This window comes from Leiobunum rupestre, chromosome 1 (genome assembly GCF_980474605.1).
Source record: "Leiobunum rupestre chromosome 1, qqLeiRupe1.1.hap1, whole genome shotgun sequence".
Classification (NCBI taxonomy): Eukaryota; Metazoa; Arthropoda; class Arachnida; order Opiliones; family Sclerosomatidae; genus Leiobunum; species Leiobunum rupestre.
In genome coordinates this window covers 75,859,622-75,879,779 of record NC_143384.1, presented here as the reverse complement: position 1 = coordinate 75,879,779, position 20,158 = coordinate 75,859,622, and the positions used below count along the sequence as shown (strand labels likewise).

Here is a 20,158-nt window from a genome sequence, read left to right as displayed (position 1 = left end):
CTCGTCATTGTCGACTAAAGTTTCAAAATCAAAGTAAAGGATTCTGGTGGAATTTTCCGGTAACGTGATAGGTTGAACAAAACACGCATTTTTCGGGTGCTCAATTTTGCAGTAGTGACATTTCAAATCGCATACGTGGTCCCCTTCAAACTCTTTACCGCAAGTTAGGCAACGTTTGAGTTTGTCGCACGTCCCTAATTCTATATGCTTTTGGAAGCACGTATTCCCCGAAAAATATCTAAAGCAGTTGGCGCAACGTTGACTAGCTTCGGTATGGGAAACATTCGTGTCGAGACACCGCTTACAGCTGACGCCCCCCTCGCAATTGTGCTGCTTTTTTACTTTGACATTCGTAAAAACTTTCAAACAAAATGGACAGTACCCTATTCCCCCGAACATGGCGGCGTAAGACCTCACTACATGGACGTGGTTTCCTAATTTAAGGAGAAAGATTTTTTTGGGTTGAAAGTGGCCTAAATAAATGGGGTCAAAATTGGAATCGGAATCGAGTAGAATAATTTGATAATCGGGCAAGACATTTTGGAATTTAGGAATGTCTTTTATTTCAACAGGACCTGGGGGAACTTTTGATAATCTGTGTAATGCTAAGGCCGCTTTTTTTGTTTTGGATGGTTGACATTACGAATATAATCTAGATCATTCATATTAAAATTTTTGGATTGGCCTTTATTTTTTAATTCTTGGTAGTCGGCGAGACACTGTCCTACCGCTACCGCCCTAGCAAAGCACAGATTATCAGAATTGCGAATTGGAATAAAGGTATTGCCCTGTTCAATGTAATTTTCTAAGCACTCAATAGTCCTGTTACGAATACTTTTTCGACTACCACTCATATTGGTGTCTTGCAGAAGAATTATGTCGAATTTTAGGGGGGCCTCAAAGTATAAATTTTTATGGGACTGGGCTACCTGCTCGATACCGCTTAAAATTCTATCGGCCGTCAACTCGTTTAGGTTCATAAATTGGAAATTAATGGGCTCTTCGAGTTCGTCCGAACTGACCGCTATTCTGATACGACTATAACCCTGATTTTCATCGCTAATTTCGTTTAAAAGGGATTGGAAAATTTCGTTTAATTGGGTTTCTATTCGCGCGTGGTTGAGATCGTCCAAATTTTTGAACTCGCACTTGAATTCTAAAGTTTTACATTTGTATTTTTTGGAAGTCCGAGAGATAATTTTAGTAACCGAATAATAGTTCTCAGGTCGAAACCTGGTACTTAAATCGAGAGGGGCTTCTTGAGTCATTGTAATTTACGAATTTCGTCGTAGCGTTGAGTCACTTCCCTCAATAACCGCAGGACGTCGTGAATGTCTCTTCTGCCGTATAGGGTCAGCGATTTTGCAAATGAGGAACCAGAATTTTTGGTCAAGCAAGTGTGACCGGTGGCCTGGCTATGGCGAATTTCTAATTTATCACCCTCAATTAGGTAAACGGCGTCTAGGTCCTTGACGTCTTCTAAGGCTGCTTTAAGCTGGGGTCCCGATTCTAGTTTAACGCATACACCCTGTTTAGTCGGTTGCGGAAGACTGGATGCTACGTGCGTGGCGTAACGCCTTATATCTATATATATTTTTTGGTCAAAGGTCGTTATTTTAACGCCCAAATCTCCGAGCTCGGAGAATTCTAATACAATATCGTGCCAAGTGGTATTCTTTGTTAATTTTTCTATGTCTTGGTTAGCAACTTTCCCCGCGAATAATTGTCGAGGTTTATTTTTTTAATTACTTCGCCGACTTTTGATTTTCTAGCGTATACTTCGGGCAACTTCACTGGTGCTGTTGGGGGAGTGTCATAATCGAGCTTAATGTCGTCTCGGGCTGCCTAAGACATATAGAGATTAAAAACTAATCTCGCTTAAAAAATTTCAAAAACATAATTACCATCTTGCTGATTGGTCGTCGGAGAGTGGGTGCGCTGTTAGTCGCTTCTGCGAAATTGACCGTTGCGCGGTTTCTTTTATACTCGCAAGGTAAGGGGTGGGGGGAGGATCAAAATAATCGCGTGACAGGTGTATTCAATTTGTCAAAATGATTAATTTCTTAACGAAAGCGGAATGAACCGGTTCTACCATGACTATGCGAAAGGATTGTTCACTAACGCATTTCCAGCGCGACTCAATTTAATTCGATGACATAATTAATAGGTTTTCTCTCGGTATTGTCACTAAAGGTATTTGCGCCGCTAAGTTATTTCTACACCTGCTCAATCAATCAAACCTGTCACCACTTTAACAATGCCCGAGAGCCTGGGAATTCCTTTAAAGGAGTACTGACCCCTTTTCGCGCCAAAACACCAACCAATCGGCGCCATTTTGAACAATTTCGCGACAGCCAATAAGCGCGCAGTATCCACGCCGCGCCAGCCAATCAGCGCGCAGTACACGCGTAGTAACCACGTGCTCCCCACGCCAGCCAATCAGCGCGCGCCACTCAGCGGGGGTCAATGACCCCGAGGGGAGGAAAATGTCGACCCCCCGCGCCAACTGCCGGAAGGGGGAAGGAAGCGGGGACTTCCGGTGCCGACCCCCTTTCTACCTGTACATGGAAAACTGGCAAAGATCCTGGACACTCCTACTTATGTGGTGTTTTTAAGTTTCCTCTTAATAATATGTTATTTTAATAAGAACTGGGCTCCAATCGCTTAATAGGCAATACAATAATTTATACAAGTATTTAAGCTTACACTTTTTCCCGCCTCACCTAATTCAAATTGGGATAGGGAAGAGAGCCATCTTACGGCAGAGTTGCGAAAAAAACAAGACTTCGCGTGTCTCTAAAGTCTCCCCCTTCCCAATGAGCGCGCACGGGCCTTGATTAACGTAGGCAGCGGTTAATTTCATCATTTTCTTTACGCGAATTTTTATTGCAAATATGGTTAAAACAAACCAGATGTGATTAAAATTATTTACTTAAATTACAAAGAAGGCTAGTTGTTGCAGCGTAGGTGTCGCGATACGCACAATACTTCGTAATCCTGAAAATAAGCGTGCGTGCGTAGTCCTTATGTAGCCTCTACTAGAGTGCGTTTCGATCCAGGAGACGCAAAAATGTTCCGGAGACGCAAAAACTTTGGAATCTTCGTTAGCTTGTTAATTCAAGTATTCTTTTAGTTTTTGAAGGTAAATGCTTAAAATTAAATTTTTTTGCTTGTTAATATTTATAATTAAGGATTTTATCTTATTTAGAATTGCATTTTATTATATAAAATCGACATAAACCACATTCTGAAACGGTTTAACGTTAAGCCTAAAGTGTCAAATGGAGTCTTCAAAGAAATGCGTTCTTCACCTCGGAAGTGATGGAAACTTAGGTAACATACGGAATTTTACAGTTGAGACATTAGAAACTGCCAGAAAATGTTTAATTAGAAGGCAGCAGATGAAATTTTCTAAGTATATATCAGTAAAGTTACCAGATTTTCCAAATGAAAAAGATGGATTCCACAGAGAATGTTACAAACGCTTTACAGCTGTAAAAACGGCTAATTTAGCAATTCAATCTGATGTAAATCAAGACGAAGAACAGAAATCTGAGTTATTATCGTCAACAAGTTTGAATGAAAATAATCTTTTAGATGCTTCTAACTCAAGTTCGAATGCTTTCGAAAATACTTGTTTATTTTGCGGACAAATAGGTAAAAAACACCACAGAGTGAAACAGAAATTGATTAAATGTGAAAGTTCAAACTTCCAAGAAAATATAAATAAATTTGCGATTTTATTAAATGACAAGGAAATGTTAGATAGATTAAACAGTATTAATTTAGTCGCAAAAGGAGCCCAGTACCATGCAATGTGTAGGACAACTTATCAAAAAAAAAGCCGAATCATTCAATTTAGAAAATCCAAAAAACTCAACCTGGCATTTATTAAGATTAGCTCACAAAGCAGCGTTTGAGAATTTATGCATATATATTCAAGAATCAGTCATTGAGAACGAAGAAGTTCACCTGTTGAAAGATTTAAACATTCAATATTCTGCACTTGTTAACGAGTATTATAACGGTGACCCATTGGATTTAGCTGAAGAATGTTCTATTAGGGCTTTAGAAACTAAGTTGTTCAACATTTTGGAGACGCAATATCCAAAGACGACCAGGGAAACCGAAGAAGAGGAAGCATTATTTATAATAGTAGCATGGACCTCCGGAACGCTTTGAGAATGGATTTTAACGAAAAATACAAATCTAAATCGGTCATCCGTGATGTCGCGTATGCACTTCGTAATGCAATTTTAAAAACTGAAAGGACTCCGTTACCCTCAAATTTAACAGTAGGCGATGTATTGAAAGGAGAAGCGAAAATTCCTGAAATTGTTACAGAATTTTTAACTTTTCTTATAAGCGGACCCGATAATAGACGAGGAAATACGAGCCGAAATAATCTCAGAATATCTGCAATTTCCCAAGACCTAATTTACGCCGTAACAAACGGTTGCGTCAAACCTTCGAAACATCTACAGTTAGGTCTAGCCGTTAAGAGCTTGAGTGGGAGTAGAAAACTTCTTGAGGTGATGAACCGCTTTGGAGAAACCGTCAACTACAGTTGCGCTGAAGAAATAGAAACCGAATTAACGTTTTCATCCTTTGAAGATAAAAGATTAACTCCGAGAGGTATAAAGCTAATTGGAAATTTATCAACTGGAGTAGCCTGGGACAACTACGATGCATTCGTTGATACTACTGATGGAAATAATAAGAGCTGTAGCGGCACTTATACAATAATTACGATTAAAGAGAAATAAAAACCACTCTATGTATAATAAAACTGTATTTAATTCTAAATATAGAATTAAATACAGTTTTATTATACATACAGTGGTTTTTATTTCTCTTTAATCGTACTGATGGAAAGTCTACACTACATGACACCGTTGGAATTTGCTTTCAGAATGTCGACACATTTGTGTTCGAAAGTGACGAAATACTTGAGAATGAGCAGATAATAAATGCAGATTCTTTACAAAATGGCCGCAAAAGAAGATCGTTAGTAGCCACTGGGTTGGAGCTATCCCCGTACCGAAAACGACCTCGAATGAGAACAAGCGGGTTGATTCCACTCAACGATGAAAAGAGGTTATCGATACCTTTCGACATTGAAACATTCGAAGTTCTCGACACAGTTTGGATGATTTCGCTAGCTTTTAAAATTAAGGGAATGCCCCTGTGGTGTGGCTGGAATTCTAACGTTCTCATTGATAAACAGCCTGAACAAGTCATAAGGTATTTACCTCAGATAAATCAGTCGCCTACATCGCTTCAAGTAGTTGTCGAAACTATGAAAAGATCTTTGAAAATCGCAGAAAAATGCGACCAAGAATATATTGTCGTTTCGTACGATCTAGCAATAGCGAAATTGGCCTTGACCATACAAGCCGAAGAGAGTCCGAAGTTCGACAACATTTTCATTATGTTAGGACCATTTCATATATGTATGGCGTATTTTAAAGCTGTAGGAAAATATTTAGAAGAATCTGGTGGAACACATATTTTAGGAGAGTCTGGAATATTGGCGGAAGGATCTCTAAATGCCTTTATTGGAGGACTACACTACAACAGATGTAAAAGAGCCCATTTACTTTTAGCAACTTCCTTACAAATACTTCATTTTCGACAATTTTTTTCAACATTTGAAATACCAGATAACTTGGCGCAAGACATCAGTGACTTATATTATTTGCACACAAATTTTGACATACAAGAACTCAGCGAAAACGTTCGAACCGTAATAACAGAATACACGACTTACTGTCAAATAACCGAAAATGGAGGACACGGTAAAACTGCCCAGTATTGGTATATATACATAAAAATAATTCGCCTCTATTTGAAGTTTGCACGTAGTGTTCACACCGGAAATTCCAATTTGTTCATCCACTGCATAGCTGAGATGTCAAAACTATTTTTTACTTTCAAACAGCCAATCTACGCGAGATGGCTAGTTCGTTTGGAAGACAATTTCCTTAAAATGGAAGAAACTCATCCAGGAATCACAAAGCAGTTTGAAAACGGAGCTCTTTCAATCCGTCGTACGAGTAAAAACTTTGCGAGAACAGCTATTGATTTGACGTTAGAACAAACTATCAACGCAGATGCCGCAAACGGTTTCACTGGTATATCAGCGTTTACAAACTCCATTTCAGCTAGGCAACGATGGGCTAGAAGTCACTTTATGACAACTCAAATTTTGAGCAATTTCTTCGATGAACTCGGATTACAAAGGAAAGAAGAAGTCAGCCCAGAGCTCCGTCCAAGTAACATTGCAAAGCACCATTACCAAATAGAACTTATTTCAACAAAAATTGATCAATGTTTAAACCCTTTTGAACCACGGATCGATAAAGATGATCTATATAACATTAGTACCGGAAAGGCTACTTCCCTCAATACTGCAAAGTTTTTGTTGGACGTCTTCCATATAGGAAATGAAGGACGCCAGAATTTTATTCAAGAATGTGCGGAAGACCCAGCACGGTTCGATCGTCCAATAAAACGAATTGAAAATTTCACTTTTGCTTCAGAAGGAACCAAATATCGTAAGAAACACAAAGACGGCAAAATAGTCGAAACAAAAATGGAAAGAGACCTTTTTGGAAGGCTTTTATGCTTGGCTATTGATAACAAAATTGACTTGGAATTAGTTCTGTCCTACCCTCTTACCCCAGCCCCATTATCTCTCGTGCACGTGGATGGAACGATGAATTGTACGGAAAAATCCATTTTATTGCGAAATCTAGAAAGTAGAATTTCAAGTTCGATACCACGTACTATTGATTTCACAATCCTCGATGGGGTTTTTTTTCTACACACCTTATTCGACCTTCCCGCTACTTTCGGCGGTGTTGCAAGGACGATTTTAATAAAATTGTGCAAGATGGGCGGAAAGGAAATTCACCTAATTTTTGACCAAATAATTTCAAATTCAATTAAAGATTCTGAAAGAAACAAACGAGCGGCGAATTTATCAACGTATCGAGAACAAAAGTGGAGTATAACTGGACCAGACATGAAGAGACCTTCGGATTTTATCGCAGCACTGAGAAGCGATCAATTCAAGGAAGAGTTGGTTAAATTTTTAGTATTGAATTGGACGTCAAACGATTTAGCTTGTGTTTTTGGTACGAAAGTTTTATATCTCACAGCTAAACAAAAATGTTACGTTTACAGCGCAAAAAAATGAAAAAATACATAGGAGGGAAGACTCGTCGTTTGAATGCTATCAAGCAGAAGCAGATACCCGAATTGTTTATCACATATCGTTAGCTTTCAGGGTGCCTGGAAATGTCGTTGTTTGAACTAACGACACCGACGTCTTAGTTATCCTTCTAGGAAACTACAGAAATTTTAAAGAGGGCGTAAATGTTTGGTTGGAAGTGGGACTTCAATCAAAAAATACCTTAAGGTATATCGACGTTGGTAAGCTTTATCGAAAGCTGGGGAGTTCGCTGTCGGACGCTCTTCCAGGGTTTCACAGTTTCACTGGGTGCGATTATACAGCGTCGTTTTCCCGAAAAGGGAAAATTCAGCCACTGAAGGTTTTAGAAAGAAATGAAGATTATCAACATGCATTTTCTTCATTGGGGTTTTCCGAATCAGTTTCAGAAGAAACTTTACAAACTTTGTAAAAATTTGTTTGCGAGATATATGGATTTAAAAAGTTAAAAAGAATAAATGACGTTCGATTTCAGAAATTCATAAGTATATGCAAACCCAAATCTGGTACACCTCTCTCAAAGATCAAAGGGACGGACGCTAGTACTCTACCACCCTGCAAAGCAGTTCTTAAGAATAAGCTGACACGCACTAATTTCATTTGTGGACAGTGGAATAAAGCTACGGAAGTAGATAGTTTGCTTAAAGATCCCCTCATTCATGGATGGTGCTTGGAGAACGGCCAATTTAAACCCCAATGGTTCGACGGGGATCAAGTTCCTTCAACTCTAGATCACCTACCAAGTGATATAGACGAAACGCAATTGGAAATAGACGAGTTTCTTCGAGAAGATGGGGACTCCGAGAGTAGCGAAGAAGAATAATAGGATTGATAGGTATTTCTGGTTTCTTGTGTCATGTTACAATAGCCGAAAAATCAAATTTGTTACTTTCAAACCCTTTGTTTTATTAAGGATTAGAAAGTAGTGTAATAAAATCATAGTTTGTTATTGGTGCTTCGCTTATTAACCACTAAATGTTAAGGTAATTCCGCCTAATACGTTGATTTACAAATAGCTCTTGGTAAGAAAGATTTTAAAAAAATTATATAGGAAAGTAACAATCTTCTGAAGTAGTCATATCAATTCATAACCCAATCAATATCGTAAAACCCGATTAGTTTTGTAATCTGATGCACGGAGTGTGATATTTACTCTAGGAACTAATTAATATAATGTGTAAAGGTTAGTTCCCAATTGGCGAATTTTACCGAAGAATTACGTTTTCTTTCAGCGACCAATAGGACATTTACGTATTAAATTTTATTCGCGTGCGTCAATTTATACGGCGAAAACGGTTTTTGCCCTAGTGGGAACTGGCCCTAAAGGTATGACATACTGATAGTATCACAATCATAAAAATTCTGATATTTTAGGTTTAGAAGTTGTAGAAGGCAACAACTAGCCTTATTTGTAATTTAAGTAAATAATTTTAATCACATCTGGTTTGTTTTAACCATATTTGCAATAAAAATTCGCGTAAAGAAAATGATGAAATTAACCGTATAAACATAAGATTTGGTCAAATAAAGAAGTTTTTTTGAAACCGGAAAGCTTCTTATTCAGATTCGGTTCACTCAAATTGACTAAAATCAAGGTACTAATCTTAATTACGAAGAAATGGAACGAATGTTTAACCCCATTTCCTAAATCACTTCGTTAAAGAAAAATATAAGGTGGGGTACAATAAAAGTAGTCAGATTTACTATATGACCCCACTTTGGTAGTCATAATGATATTTTTCAGAAAGTAGAAGTCGAGATCTATCGAATGAGACCTTTTCCAGCTTTGTACCTTATAATTTGCTTAATGGGCGTGTCAGACGGTGACGTAATCAGTCTGTTATGACGTATGGCCCCACTTTGTCCATCTGACTTAATAGTTTCGTTAAATACACACAAATGCCTAATAAATAGGGTATTTTTCAGTCATGTACTAATAAGTTGCTAAATAGGTCCCGAAAAGTGACGTAAGATGGCCAATATCTTCCAAAAGCCCCCACAAACATTTATTGGTTACCCTTCGTAATGGTAATTCAAAAATATATAGACCCATCGTGTACCTTATCGGTCGCTTATTTTGTCATGGGCTCTTGGACTATAAGTCAACTAGTGACTTGTGAAGCCAATTATAGGTGACCAGGTTAGTTATAGTTCAGTCTCATACCTCAAACTACCACTATTTTAATAGAATAAATAGTTAACAGTAAATTAAATGATTGTATAACGAGTTGGAAATAGCGGTAACTGAGTCCATAATCATTTTCTGATTAGTAATGGTTTGGTCTTGAATTTCTAAATAATTTACCTTTTGTACAGCATTTGAAATTTGGAGAAGCTTAAATGTGGCGACGCAAAAATGGCGAAGGCAACTGGTGGGCATATCCCTTCGACGAAGTGTATTTCTCTGGGTCCCGTTAATCGGCGACAGATGGCGGCGTAGTTCATTTTAGTAACTGTTGGCTCCGCGGTTAAGACGGCCTTCCCATCCTTCACTCGTTGGTACAAAAATTGATTTACAAAATCCGTCACCGGGAAAATGGGTTTGTCCTTCGCGTGACTTTGGATATTCTTCCAAACCTGATGATAAACTTCGACATCGGTGTCCTACAGACAGGGAAAAACACTTTTCGAGAATTTACTTAACCTTACAAGGTGCGACATTATGATTATCGCGGCTTTTTAAAAAGGGCATTTTTGAAAGTTTAAATGCATCTTGTTTTCGGAGAAGCCATTTTAACAACTATTACGATACGTCTGGAATTTTTAAGCAGTGGAATAGCGAAACGAATGAAAAATGTTTGGTTGAACTTAGTACTGGAAAAAAAATCGGTTTCAATCCTCAATAAATTAAATGATTTCCGAAAATTTGTGATCATGTGGTTTTAAAGGCGCTCTTTGACGTTGTGAGGTCTCAATCTTTCCCTTGGTGGAGCTCCGGCCACCTTAGATAATGGTGGCCATAATCATTAAAAATGCAGCTATTAATTTTCGCCTGTTACTTGTCCCCCCCCCCCCCATAAAGCATAAGATTGTACAATTTGGTTGCATTTATTTGAAGATCACTTTTTCGACCAACAAACTACAGCCTGAATAGCACACCAGTAAAAAAAAATTAATGTTAAAATATATCCAGGGAAATGAAGAACCAAATTATCAATTTAGGCAATAAAATCCGGTAAAGCGAGTCTATTAAAGGTAGAACTGCGTTTAAAATAAACATGTACATTAAAATAAAGTTATAGCAAGAATATATTTATTTGTACTTAGGGATCTGCCCCTTGAAATAAATCAAATCAGCACTGTATTCAGGGGCGTATTAACCATTAGGCAAAGTAGGCACGTGCCTAGGGCGCCATTTTTCTAGGGGCGCCAAAACTCTGACAAAGCCCCACGGTCCATGTACTTGGCTTGCCCCTACTCAAAATAACGCCGAAAAGGTTTGGGGAAACTAAAATATATTTATTTATTTATTTATTTATTATAAACCAATACGCCCCTCCTTAGCTGACCAATGCCAAGGGGCGCCAAACTTTTCTGTGCCTAAAGGCGCCGAAAGGGTTAATCCGCCCCTGACTGTATTTCATTGCCTCCCTACAACTTACGTCTTCCGACGCGAGTAACTTTTTCATCTGCCAGAGGAAAATAAACCATATTGCCCGCGGATCGTTCTTAAGAACTATAAATAAATAAGTTCTTCGTTATACTAACTCTGAAACAGTCGTAGAATGTGCTGTAGTCCGGAATTTGAGGTATTATGTGCCGTCTATTTGCCAAATCTTGCACTCCTGTTATGATGTCTCCTTCTGCGGAGATCAAAAGGAGTGCCTTGAATTGCCCAGAGAATGAATTTACCAGAACCACCATCGCCAATAGCCACAACGACATGAAGTACTTTCCACGATACGTAGATGGATTTTTCGCTGATCCTAAAATGGTTTGCAATAGAATTTGTGCCTCTTTTCATTATTGCAGCTCCTATTTTACGTTTGTTTTCAATTTAAGACCATTTTATAATTAAAATTACGTTGTGTTGCCACTTTTAGAACGAATCAGTAGTTTTCATCTAAACAAATGACATTGACAAATCGAACGATTGTTTTATCAATTACGTGTTATCAGACGTTTATTAGATAACTCTTACGATAGAAGTATCCATTTTGAAAATTCAAATGAAACAAGTAACTTTGCAGATTCGAAGTATATTCCGTTCGGCGCGAATTTCTTGCCTAATCGCGGATGTATACACCGCATTATTGATCACAATTTGTAAGTATATTACTCCGATTAAAGGTGAAAAATGTAAAAATTACACTGTGTAGGGATGGAAAAATCATATTTTCCCGATGAATTTGTATTAGAAAGTATATATAAAAGGTCGTACCACCACACTATTTTTTCAATCAGACGTTTTTGAAAAATCATGTGGTGCCCCCAAAGGTATATGTTTCAAGTGAATAACATTAGTAGGATAGGTAGATCAACACTTCTCTCGTAAGAAATAAATTATATATTTTTGGTGTTATTATAAGTCAAGCTCTAGAAGAATATAAAAATTATCTGATAGAGAATCCATTTTGAGGTACAAATTTTCCAAAAACTTATTTTTAAATTGAGGCTTATTTTTTACAAACCTTCGTAGAAAAGCCCAGCCAGAAAAGACCAAAAGTAAAATTCCACAATAGTCGATAATTTTATGGTTTGATTCTTGTTAAATTTTAGATCCAAATATTCCGTTAGCGATGACACCACAACCATGAAGACGACTGACGCCACAATGCAATACCATACCTGGAATATGACAAAAAATCCTTTGAATATAAAGAATTCTGCCTTGTTCTATTCAGATGCTGGTATTCTTAAATCTTTTTTTTAATAATAACATAATAATTTCTTAGATTTTTTCACTGACTCAATAATTACATTATATAAGAAATGTTTCGCAACTTGGACCTAAACATAAACTCTAAAACCTCTATAACATATGTGGCACCGTAATGGGGAATTTATATCTTGCGCTAGGAATGATTCCCTTCTAATCTGATTTGGCGGAACGTTTTAGGGTTGGCAAAATCCTTGTTCTTTTCAAAAAGAACAAAAACAATGTTTTTTATTGTTTTAAACAAGATTCATTGTTTTTAACTGTTTTTAAATCAAACAATAAAAAACACATAATAAACAATAAAAAACTATGTTTAAAACACGTTTTAAACTATTCATTATACTTATGAATGGAATCAGACTCACGAGTAAACTCATTTAAAGAATGATTACGTATCATTAAACGTATTATCATAAGTGGCATAATTACCCTAAGTGTGTCAATAAGATGAATTTTTCAATGATACCTTGTTTAACGAAAGTGACGTAAATGACGTCATTTTTCCATTGACGAAATTTATGTAATGTGTTTGCGAAGCGGCGTCTGCGGCGCGAGCATTAAAAATACCGTATAGGGTACTTGAACGGAATTCGCGAGTCCTACGTTTCTTTGGTCTGTTTAGAACAAGCTCTAATTGAAGATTTTCTGTGTTAAAGGCTCCTATTGGCAAACTTAGGGTAATTATACCACTTATGATATTATAAATAAACTCACAGGGAGAAGAACCAAAGAGTTTACGCTTATGTAAACGAGCCAAGAATTTCGCTTAGCGTTGTTGACCAACCATTGACGGCCTTAGGGTTTTCGATGCCCCATGCAAATACTACCTAACCTGTAGTTGGGTTTTTAATATAGCTATCATCCTGGAATTTTCGGTCGCGTAGTACTAAGAAAAGGGAAAATAGCTATTTATCCACACATTGTTTTTAGTTTTGGTTTATTGAAATGTGCACGTCTGCAGTCATAAATCATCACAAATAAACAATGTTATAAAAAATAAGAACTTAGATAACACTATAAACTTAAATCTTCCATCACATCATAAAATTTCTAAAAAATCGAGAAAGGGGACCGAAATCCCTTGATTTTTATCTAGGAGTGCCGCCTAGTCGGTCTTAACCCGATCTGTCCAGACCGGCCGTGTTTCTTGTTATTTAAAACCCGGCACAACCCGACTAAACAGCAAACCTACTTTTATCTCATGCATAGGTAGTGTCTCAAATATTATATATTGGCAGCTATATATATTCTATTTAAACAAAAAAAAACAAAATTCAAGGCGTTCGTAGGATTTTTGCAATGGTAGGAAATTTATGAAATCATATCGAGCCCTTTCAGAGAATCTTAAAATCAAACTACCCGTTATCAATACAATGTACCTTTCTTAGAGCCTTGGATTGGTTTTTTCTACCTTTCCCCTCATATTGAATAACCAAAATCTTAAAAAAAAACAATGCAAATTTACCTTATAAAAACATGTTTAAAACAGATAGTTTAAAACAAATTGGTGTTTGTTTAAAATATTTGTTTTAAACGTGTTTTAAACACTAGTTTTAAACATTTTGTTTAAAACTTGCCAACCCTGCTTTACATTGATTTTAAGTCTGAAAAGTCTACAAAATAGGGGGTCCTTTCGATTTAAGTATTGATTGTTTAATTTATTTAAATTTTTAAATAATTAAATAAATTATGCTTTAACTATTGGTAAAATGTAGAATTCTGGCACATAACCCCAATAATTTCAGAGAACTTGTAAAAATGGGGTAATTAAAAAAAAATGTTTTTTATAAATGGGCCCTTTTGCAATCCTGCGGCGGAGCCCAAAATTTGTCGTTACGCCCCTGGTAAAACGTAATTGGCTTATATATCTATGGTGAACAGTTCAAACCCCACCCGAAATAAAATTCTGCATACGCCCTGTCATATGTAATGAATATTGTTTGATTAATTAAGTGGTGACTCAGAAGTGAACTGGTCAAGCGAGCGGGTGCGAAAAATTCCACGGTGCCACGAGCAAATTTTACTTTTTAAAAGAGGGCCGATAGTGGTTGAATTTGTGCTTTCAAAATTTTAACAAGCTAGAATTTTTAACTAAATGTTCGGCCAGTACCCCCTCTTCCTCCTCATCGGCGAAAAGTGGGACTAAAACTTCGCCAGTCCACCTCTGTAGTGACGTCTCAAGACAGTGAATCAGAGATTACCCAGCAAAGGCCTATGGTTCTGTGCTTAAAGGTATATAACTGTTCCAGAAAATATCAACAATTTCTTAGAAGCATACCTCTGACTGGAAAGAGAGAATAAAAGAGAAAAAACTGCTGGGGATCCCTCTGGACGTAGATGCGAGAGTTAGCGCTGATGATCGTTGATAGTAAAGCGGTAAAATCGGGAAATCGTTGTAAGTCTCTTCGCTTATTATCCACGGGCCTACCATTAAATCTATTTCCTGAGCAAGAGCCATTATAAATTGTGAATAGGGTTCAGTGAACTTTCCTCGTTCTTACATTTTTCTGGAGCATCCCGAAGAGCCCGGACCATGTCCCGTTAGTTGGAGAGGCAGTCCATTCGAGATTTTCGACCAGTTTGTGGCTGAAACAAATTAAGAATGCATATACTCTAAATATTATAAATGCTTATACGGGACCGTAAATATATATACTGCCCTTTTTTGGTGAATAGTGAATTTTGCATGACTTAGCAAAGTGTAAATCACACCCTACAAAATATTTTCCCAGCACTAAACCGCGAGTAATCCGAAATCTTAGAATATTCTACATAGAGTACACCTTTCTTACACTTGGGCTCGACGAAGATTGCGCATTATCAAAGTCACCAACTAAAGCTTCCTGCAGAAGTAAGAGTTTCAAGTGAAATATTTAAATGGGGTAGCTCTAATGGGCCGAAGACCAACCGACCGAAGGAGTTCAACGGATCAAAATCTATTATTGTTTTAAACGTGTAAAGAGGAAAATTTTTCAACGGACCTAAAAGAAGTATACCGAAAAATATATTGAAAATTCCTTGTTTTAAAATTTAAAGGATAATGGTGTCAACGGATCGAATAAGCTCGCATGATCTAATAGGCCTTTCTATAAAGTAACATTGGCCTTCTTGTTTAGATGTATCGGGCGCGTCACTCGTGACGTAGAAGTGACGTTTCACTATGATAGCCAATAGACGCTAGCTTAAACTCTATTTATGTCTCATGGCGTTTTTCTTTGGGCTGCTCTCTCTGCTCCCGGAGTGCTCCGAAAGTCCTTGCGTGTCCCATTGGGCTTTCAAGAGCAGATCCCGCAGAGATTCGCGTTTCCCATTGGGACGTTGCTCCGCCAGAGAGTGGCTGATTTCTTGCTCTCTGTTGATCCGAGATAAGTGACGGATCAACGGATTCGGAGCAAGTTTTGTGGAAAATGGCGGCGGTCTGGGAAGAAGATTTACGAATTATTTTGTTATTATTAGAATCTTCATCATCAAGTTCAGAGGAGGAAGATTTTTTGGAACATATTTTTAAGGATAAAGCAGAACATCCGAAAATTGAGGGATTTATTAAAAATTTAGTGCATAGATTTTCAAATGAAGAAGTACATAAATTTATTACTACCTCTACTATATTGTAATGTAAATGTAGACTGTAGACTAATAAGAAAAAATTAAAGTTTCGGGATAATTTTCGATTAACCCGTGAAATGTGTTATTCCCTCGTCGCGGAATTTGAAGCTTCAGAGTTCTTTCCATTAAACAATAAAGTAGTGCTATTTCTGCCGAAAATCACCTTTTGACTCATTTTTACAGCGTTCTAGGCCTAATAAAACGCGTCTGAATTCTATACAAGAAAGTTGGAGAAACAATTGTTTCTCATTGGGAAAAGCGCGCCAAAAATACTGATCCGAAAGAAGTTACGTTTATCATTGGAAAAGTATTCTCGTCCGCTCTCTTAAGGATCGATGACGTCACACGTCAATTTTTTTTGATCCGAAAGGGAGTTGAGAGCGGTTTCGGAGCAACCCAAAGAAAAACGCCATTATTCAACTTGTTAAAAAATTCCACGTGCGTCTTGATATTTGCGCGTAAATGGGCTCGAGCGATTTCATGCGTGCTCCCCGAAATAAAATAAAAATGCGCGAGCCTTTAACGCTAAAATATGAGAGAGCGCGTGGAACATTTTAACAAGTTGAACAAGACATGAATTAAAATTCAACGAGTCGCCCTTTTTATATAGATCAAACCTTTAAAACTGAACTGAACTACTACGTATCTCGTGACGAAAGCGATACATTAAAACAAGTTCGGCAAGTGTAATTACTTTATAGAAAGGCTTATTAGATTTTAGGCTGAATTTCTTCCAGTCCTGCCGTAGTGGAAATAATCGAAAAATATTATTGCTGGTTTGGTTAGATAAGGTTTTGTTAGATTAGATTAGGTTAGGTTAGGTTGTATTAGGTTAGGCTAGGCTAGGCTAGGTTAGGCTATGATAAGTTGGGTTAGGTCGGATTGTGTCGGCTCAGGACACCACTGTCAATATATTTTCACTCTTTATAAGGTTTGTACTTTCATTTGATCCTACAGTCTTTTAAAACATTTCATTTTTTCGATCCGTTGAAACCTTTTATCTTTTACACTTTAAAAATGTATTTGAAACTTTCGATCGGCCGGTGCTTTTCTTCAATTCGACGGAATTCGATCGGTTGGTAATTTTCTTCGAATCGACGGACTATGATCGGTGGGTGCTTTTCTTCGACTCGATGGACTTTTATCGATAATTGGTGCTTACCTTCGGTTCGACGGACTTCAATCCGTTGGACCCTACTTCGATCGGTAGGTCATCGGCCCATCGGACCCAGGCCATTTAAATAAAACATTGAATTTGATTGTGCAAATATTTCAATTAACTTAATGTATTATGTTGAACTATACACTAATCATTACCTTATTTAGATAACATAACTTTACCTAGAACCTGATATAGCCTAACCGGACCTTATATATTATTATTAATTTTACTTGAAATAAGTTTTCAGAAATATAGATTATCTCATTATTTTTGGTGAAAATAAAATACGACCCCCATAGAACTGGGGTTTCAATTAGAAAAATGCCAAGTATATTAAATTTGATCATTTGAACATTTGCAAACGAGATGGAATTAGAACACAGGATACTATCATCTCAGCTTCCTACCAACTTTCGTTCGCAATTTCAATATCGACATTTTAAAAATATGAGCCATTTGAGTTCTTACCTAAAACGGAGGGAGGTAGTCAAGAGCGTCACCAGTTCGTGCAGAATCCCTTCGAAAACATCCGAATGAGCATCTCTACGGCTCCAAGGTATTATCTTTCCACATTCAAATATAATATTAAAGTATAAATACTGGTAGAAGTTTAAAATCTAACTCTTACGAAAGGATTATCCATTTAGGCTATAAAAATTAAACGTGAATATTTGCAGGCTCCATTGACAGCGAATTTTCCACCAAACCGCGTATGTGAACATAGCTTAACAGGTCAAAATTTGTCTCGCTTATTTCTTTTACGAACCATGCAATACCTTAAAATTATACTCAATACAAATATGTACTAATTAATCAATAATTTTCTAGACCTACTACTTTTACAACCTCGCTATAGGGTTCGTGCGTAGTTTAAATTTTCGTTAAAAGTATCGCCGCCTATCGACAGAGTTTTAAAATTTAATATATGAAAGCTGTTTGTTCGATCAAAATTATATCCGAACAACCGCTGAAAGTTCAACCGAAAAGCATCGAAATGGGGTCAATTTTTGGCTCTTGGAATAGCTCCGAAATGCAAAAGTCGGCTGCTATTTCTTCACCTATTTAATTGACGGATATAATGGCAGATGGCGCTATATTTCCTAAGCTCGAAGCCTATATGATGCATTTCTTCCCGGAAAAAAATGTTTTGAAAAATCAGCTGAAGGTACCTGTTTCAAGCGAACATTAACAGTATACGGAAATAATTACTTCTCTAGTAAAATATATTTTATACCCTTCTGGTACTGGTCAATAATTACAACATCAAACAATATAATTTAAACATTTTATGAATTTCAAAAATGCATAAATCGTACTTACCGGCAAGTAACCGATCACAAGATCACACTCGGCTCTTGAGTCCTTTTCACGTTGTCAATACAAAATGAGAAAGCAAAAGAGTTTATTTTAATTAGGAATTAAGAAGGATACCATGTCTTTTGCCTTCTTGAAGTCTAATTCTGCTGCCCTCTTGTCATTTATATTTATAATTGTTTTAACACCGCGCTAAACAAGCTTTAAGATCTTTATCTAGAGCCGAACTTGCCTCAATTGAGTTTTAACGTAACATTTCTATAACTAGGAAATTTAAAATTTTCTAAATATTTTTAAACACTAAAAGGAAGTTTTATTAAAAGAAGAAAAATCAATATTTTTGGAATTAACGTAAGATAAATTTCCTGGACTGGGATTATACTTTCTGGTAAATAATCAGGCTTTTAAATGTAAACTCTTAGTAACACAGCAATGTTTCTTAGAACAAGTTGGCAAGCCAAAATATACCTCTCCTCGGAAGAGTTTTTAATTTTTAATGAAGCGTAACTGTATCCGTGGTTCTGGGGTAGAACGCTCACCTGTCGTCCAAGAGGGCTCGGGTTCGAATCCCGGCCGTTTAAAAAATTATACTACACCCAATGACAAAAAGAGGTCGCTTTTGGAAGAACCTTTTCCCTGATTCTAAGAAACTGCGTACGCAGTGATTACCCTTTGCCCCGAAAATGCGAACGCGTTCGCAGGCCTGACAGACAGACCCACAGACACGGTGGTTGTATAACCCCTCCTAGGATACAAAGTCCCCTCGGAGAGGTAAAAATGTGTTACCTGAGTTAAATTCATTCCGTCTTAGAAATGAATCATCCGAAAAGTGCGAAGTCTACTTCAGCATGACTCGAGTTGTAGAAAACTGCGAAAAGAAAACTTCCGTCCCTCGTTTCCCCTTTTCTTGGAAAAAAACGCCTGTTTCGTGTTCCATAATTTAGGACTTTGAACCAGCAATCACCCCAAGGAATACCACGTTATTTTAGGAACATCTTGGTTTTTCTTATTGGATATTCGTTTTTTATCGCTACGCCAATAAATTTAAAATATGGGCTTATAAGTGATATGCACTGTTTTGGAAAAATTATGTTTTTACGTTTCTGAGAAAACTCATAAACGTACAGATTAAGGAAAAGAATACTACCATTTATTTTAATAATTATGTTTATGATATTCACATTAAGAAACATTTTCCACAATATCTATCACCTAAAGCTTAGTTTCCACTAGCGCGCGTTATAATGTATTTTTCTTTACGCACGTCAAAACGTTGATGTGTCTCAAAGTTCGGTGACGCACCGTTACGCGCGCTAGTGGAAACCAAGGTTAAGGTTGTTAATTGATTAGGGTAAAGGTTTTGGAAAATTGAGAGGTAAAAAACGCGTTCAACTCACTTTCCAAATAATTCAGTTTATATAAAAAACCATATATAAAACCGAACAACTATTTATCATTCCCCTTTTTTATATAGATATTTTTAATCTATAAATCCCCAACATTTTGCGTCTTCAAACCCTTTATTCAAATTCATTAATTTTTTTTAGTATTTCAACAAACCTACGTTTAAAAATGTTGCTTTCTTTATACAAAACAGTCGGGTAATCAAAATTTACCACACAGTCCTTGTTTGATTTCCAAATATGAACCGCCGTAAAACCGCTTCTTCAAAGGGCGCTTTGTTTAACTCCAATATAATATATATTTTTTAATAATCAGCTAGACTAATACCCAAGGCACCACCTTAGGCCTAAGTCATCAACCCCACACTTGCAAGAAACATTATACACCGCGGCATTCATATCAAGAACTTCAAAATTATTATATTTTGTTTGTTTTTGACTATTTTTGTGACTATTGTGACTATGTCACCCTTATTAATTAAAGTGATACCATTCTTTTTTAATAGACGAGACACTTTTTCACTGGTACCTTTGAAATATGGTAAAACCAGGACATTTCT

The 20,158-nt window shown here is 36.9% G+C and overlaps 1 protein-coding gene across 2 annotated transcripts in view; it reads right to left on the bottom strand.

Moving 5' to 3' along the window:
• The window catches only part of LOC149966642 (putative glutamate receptor), a 31,943-nt gene extending 12,824 nt beyond the window's left edge, over positions 1 to 19,119 (bottom strand). The window contains exons 1-8 of one of the 2 annotated variants that reach the window (XM_090171899.1): positions 18,982 to 19,119; positions 18,202 to 18,243; positions 17,350 to 17,444; positions 14,615 to 14,699; positions 14,392 to 14,556; positions 11,866 to 12,022; positions 10,943 to 11,160; positions 9,540 to 9,838 (exon numbers count right to left, since the gene is read on the bottom strand). In XM_090171899.1, coding sequence (XP_090028025.1) covers positions 9,540 to 9,838; positions 10,943 to 11,160; positions 11,866 to 12,022; positions 14,392 to 14,556; positions 14,615 to 14,699; positions 17,350 to 17,444; positions 18,202 to 18,243; positions 18,982 to 18,996 — 1,076 coding nt within the window. In that variant the 5' untranslated portion in view covers positions 18,997 to 19,119. The remainder of the gene's footprint in view (positions 1 to 9,539; positions 9,839 to 10,942; positions 11,161 to 11,865; positions 12,023 to 14,391; positions 14,557 to 14,614; positions 14,700 to 17,349; positions 17,445 to 18,201; positions 18,244 to 18,981) is intronic. The other variant, XM_090171907.1, reaches the window with a different exon arrangement.
• Positions 19,120 to 20,158: the final 1,039 nt, after the last annotated feature.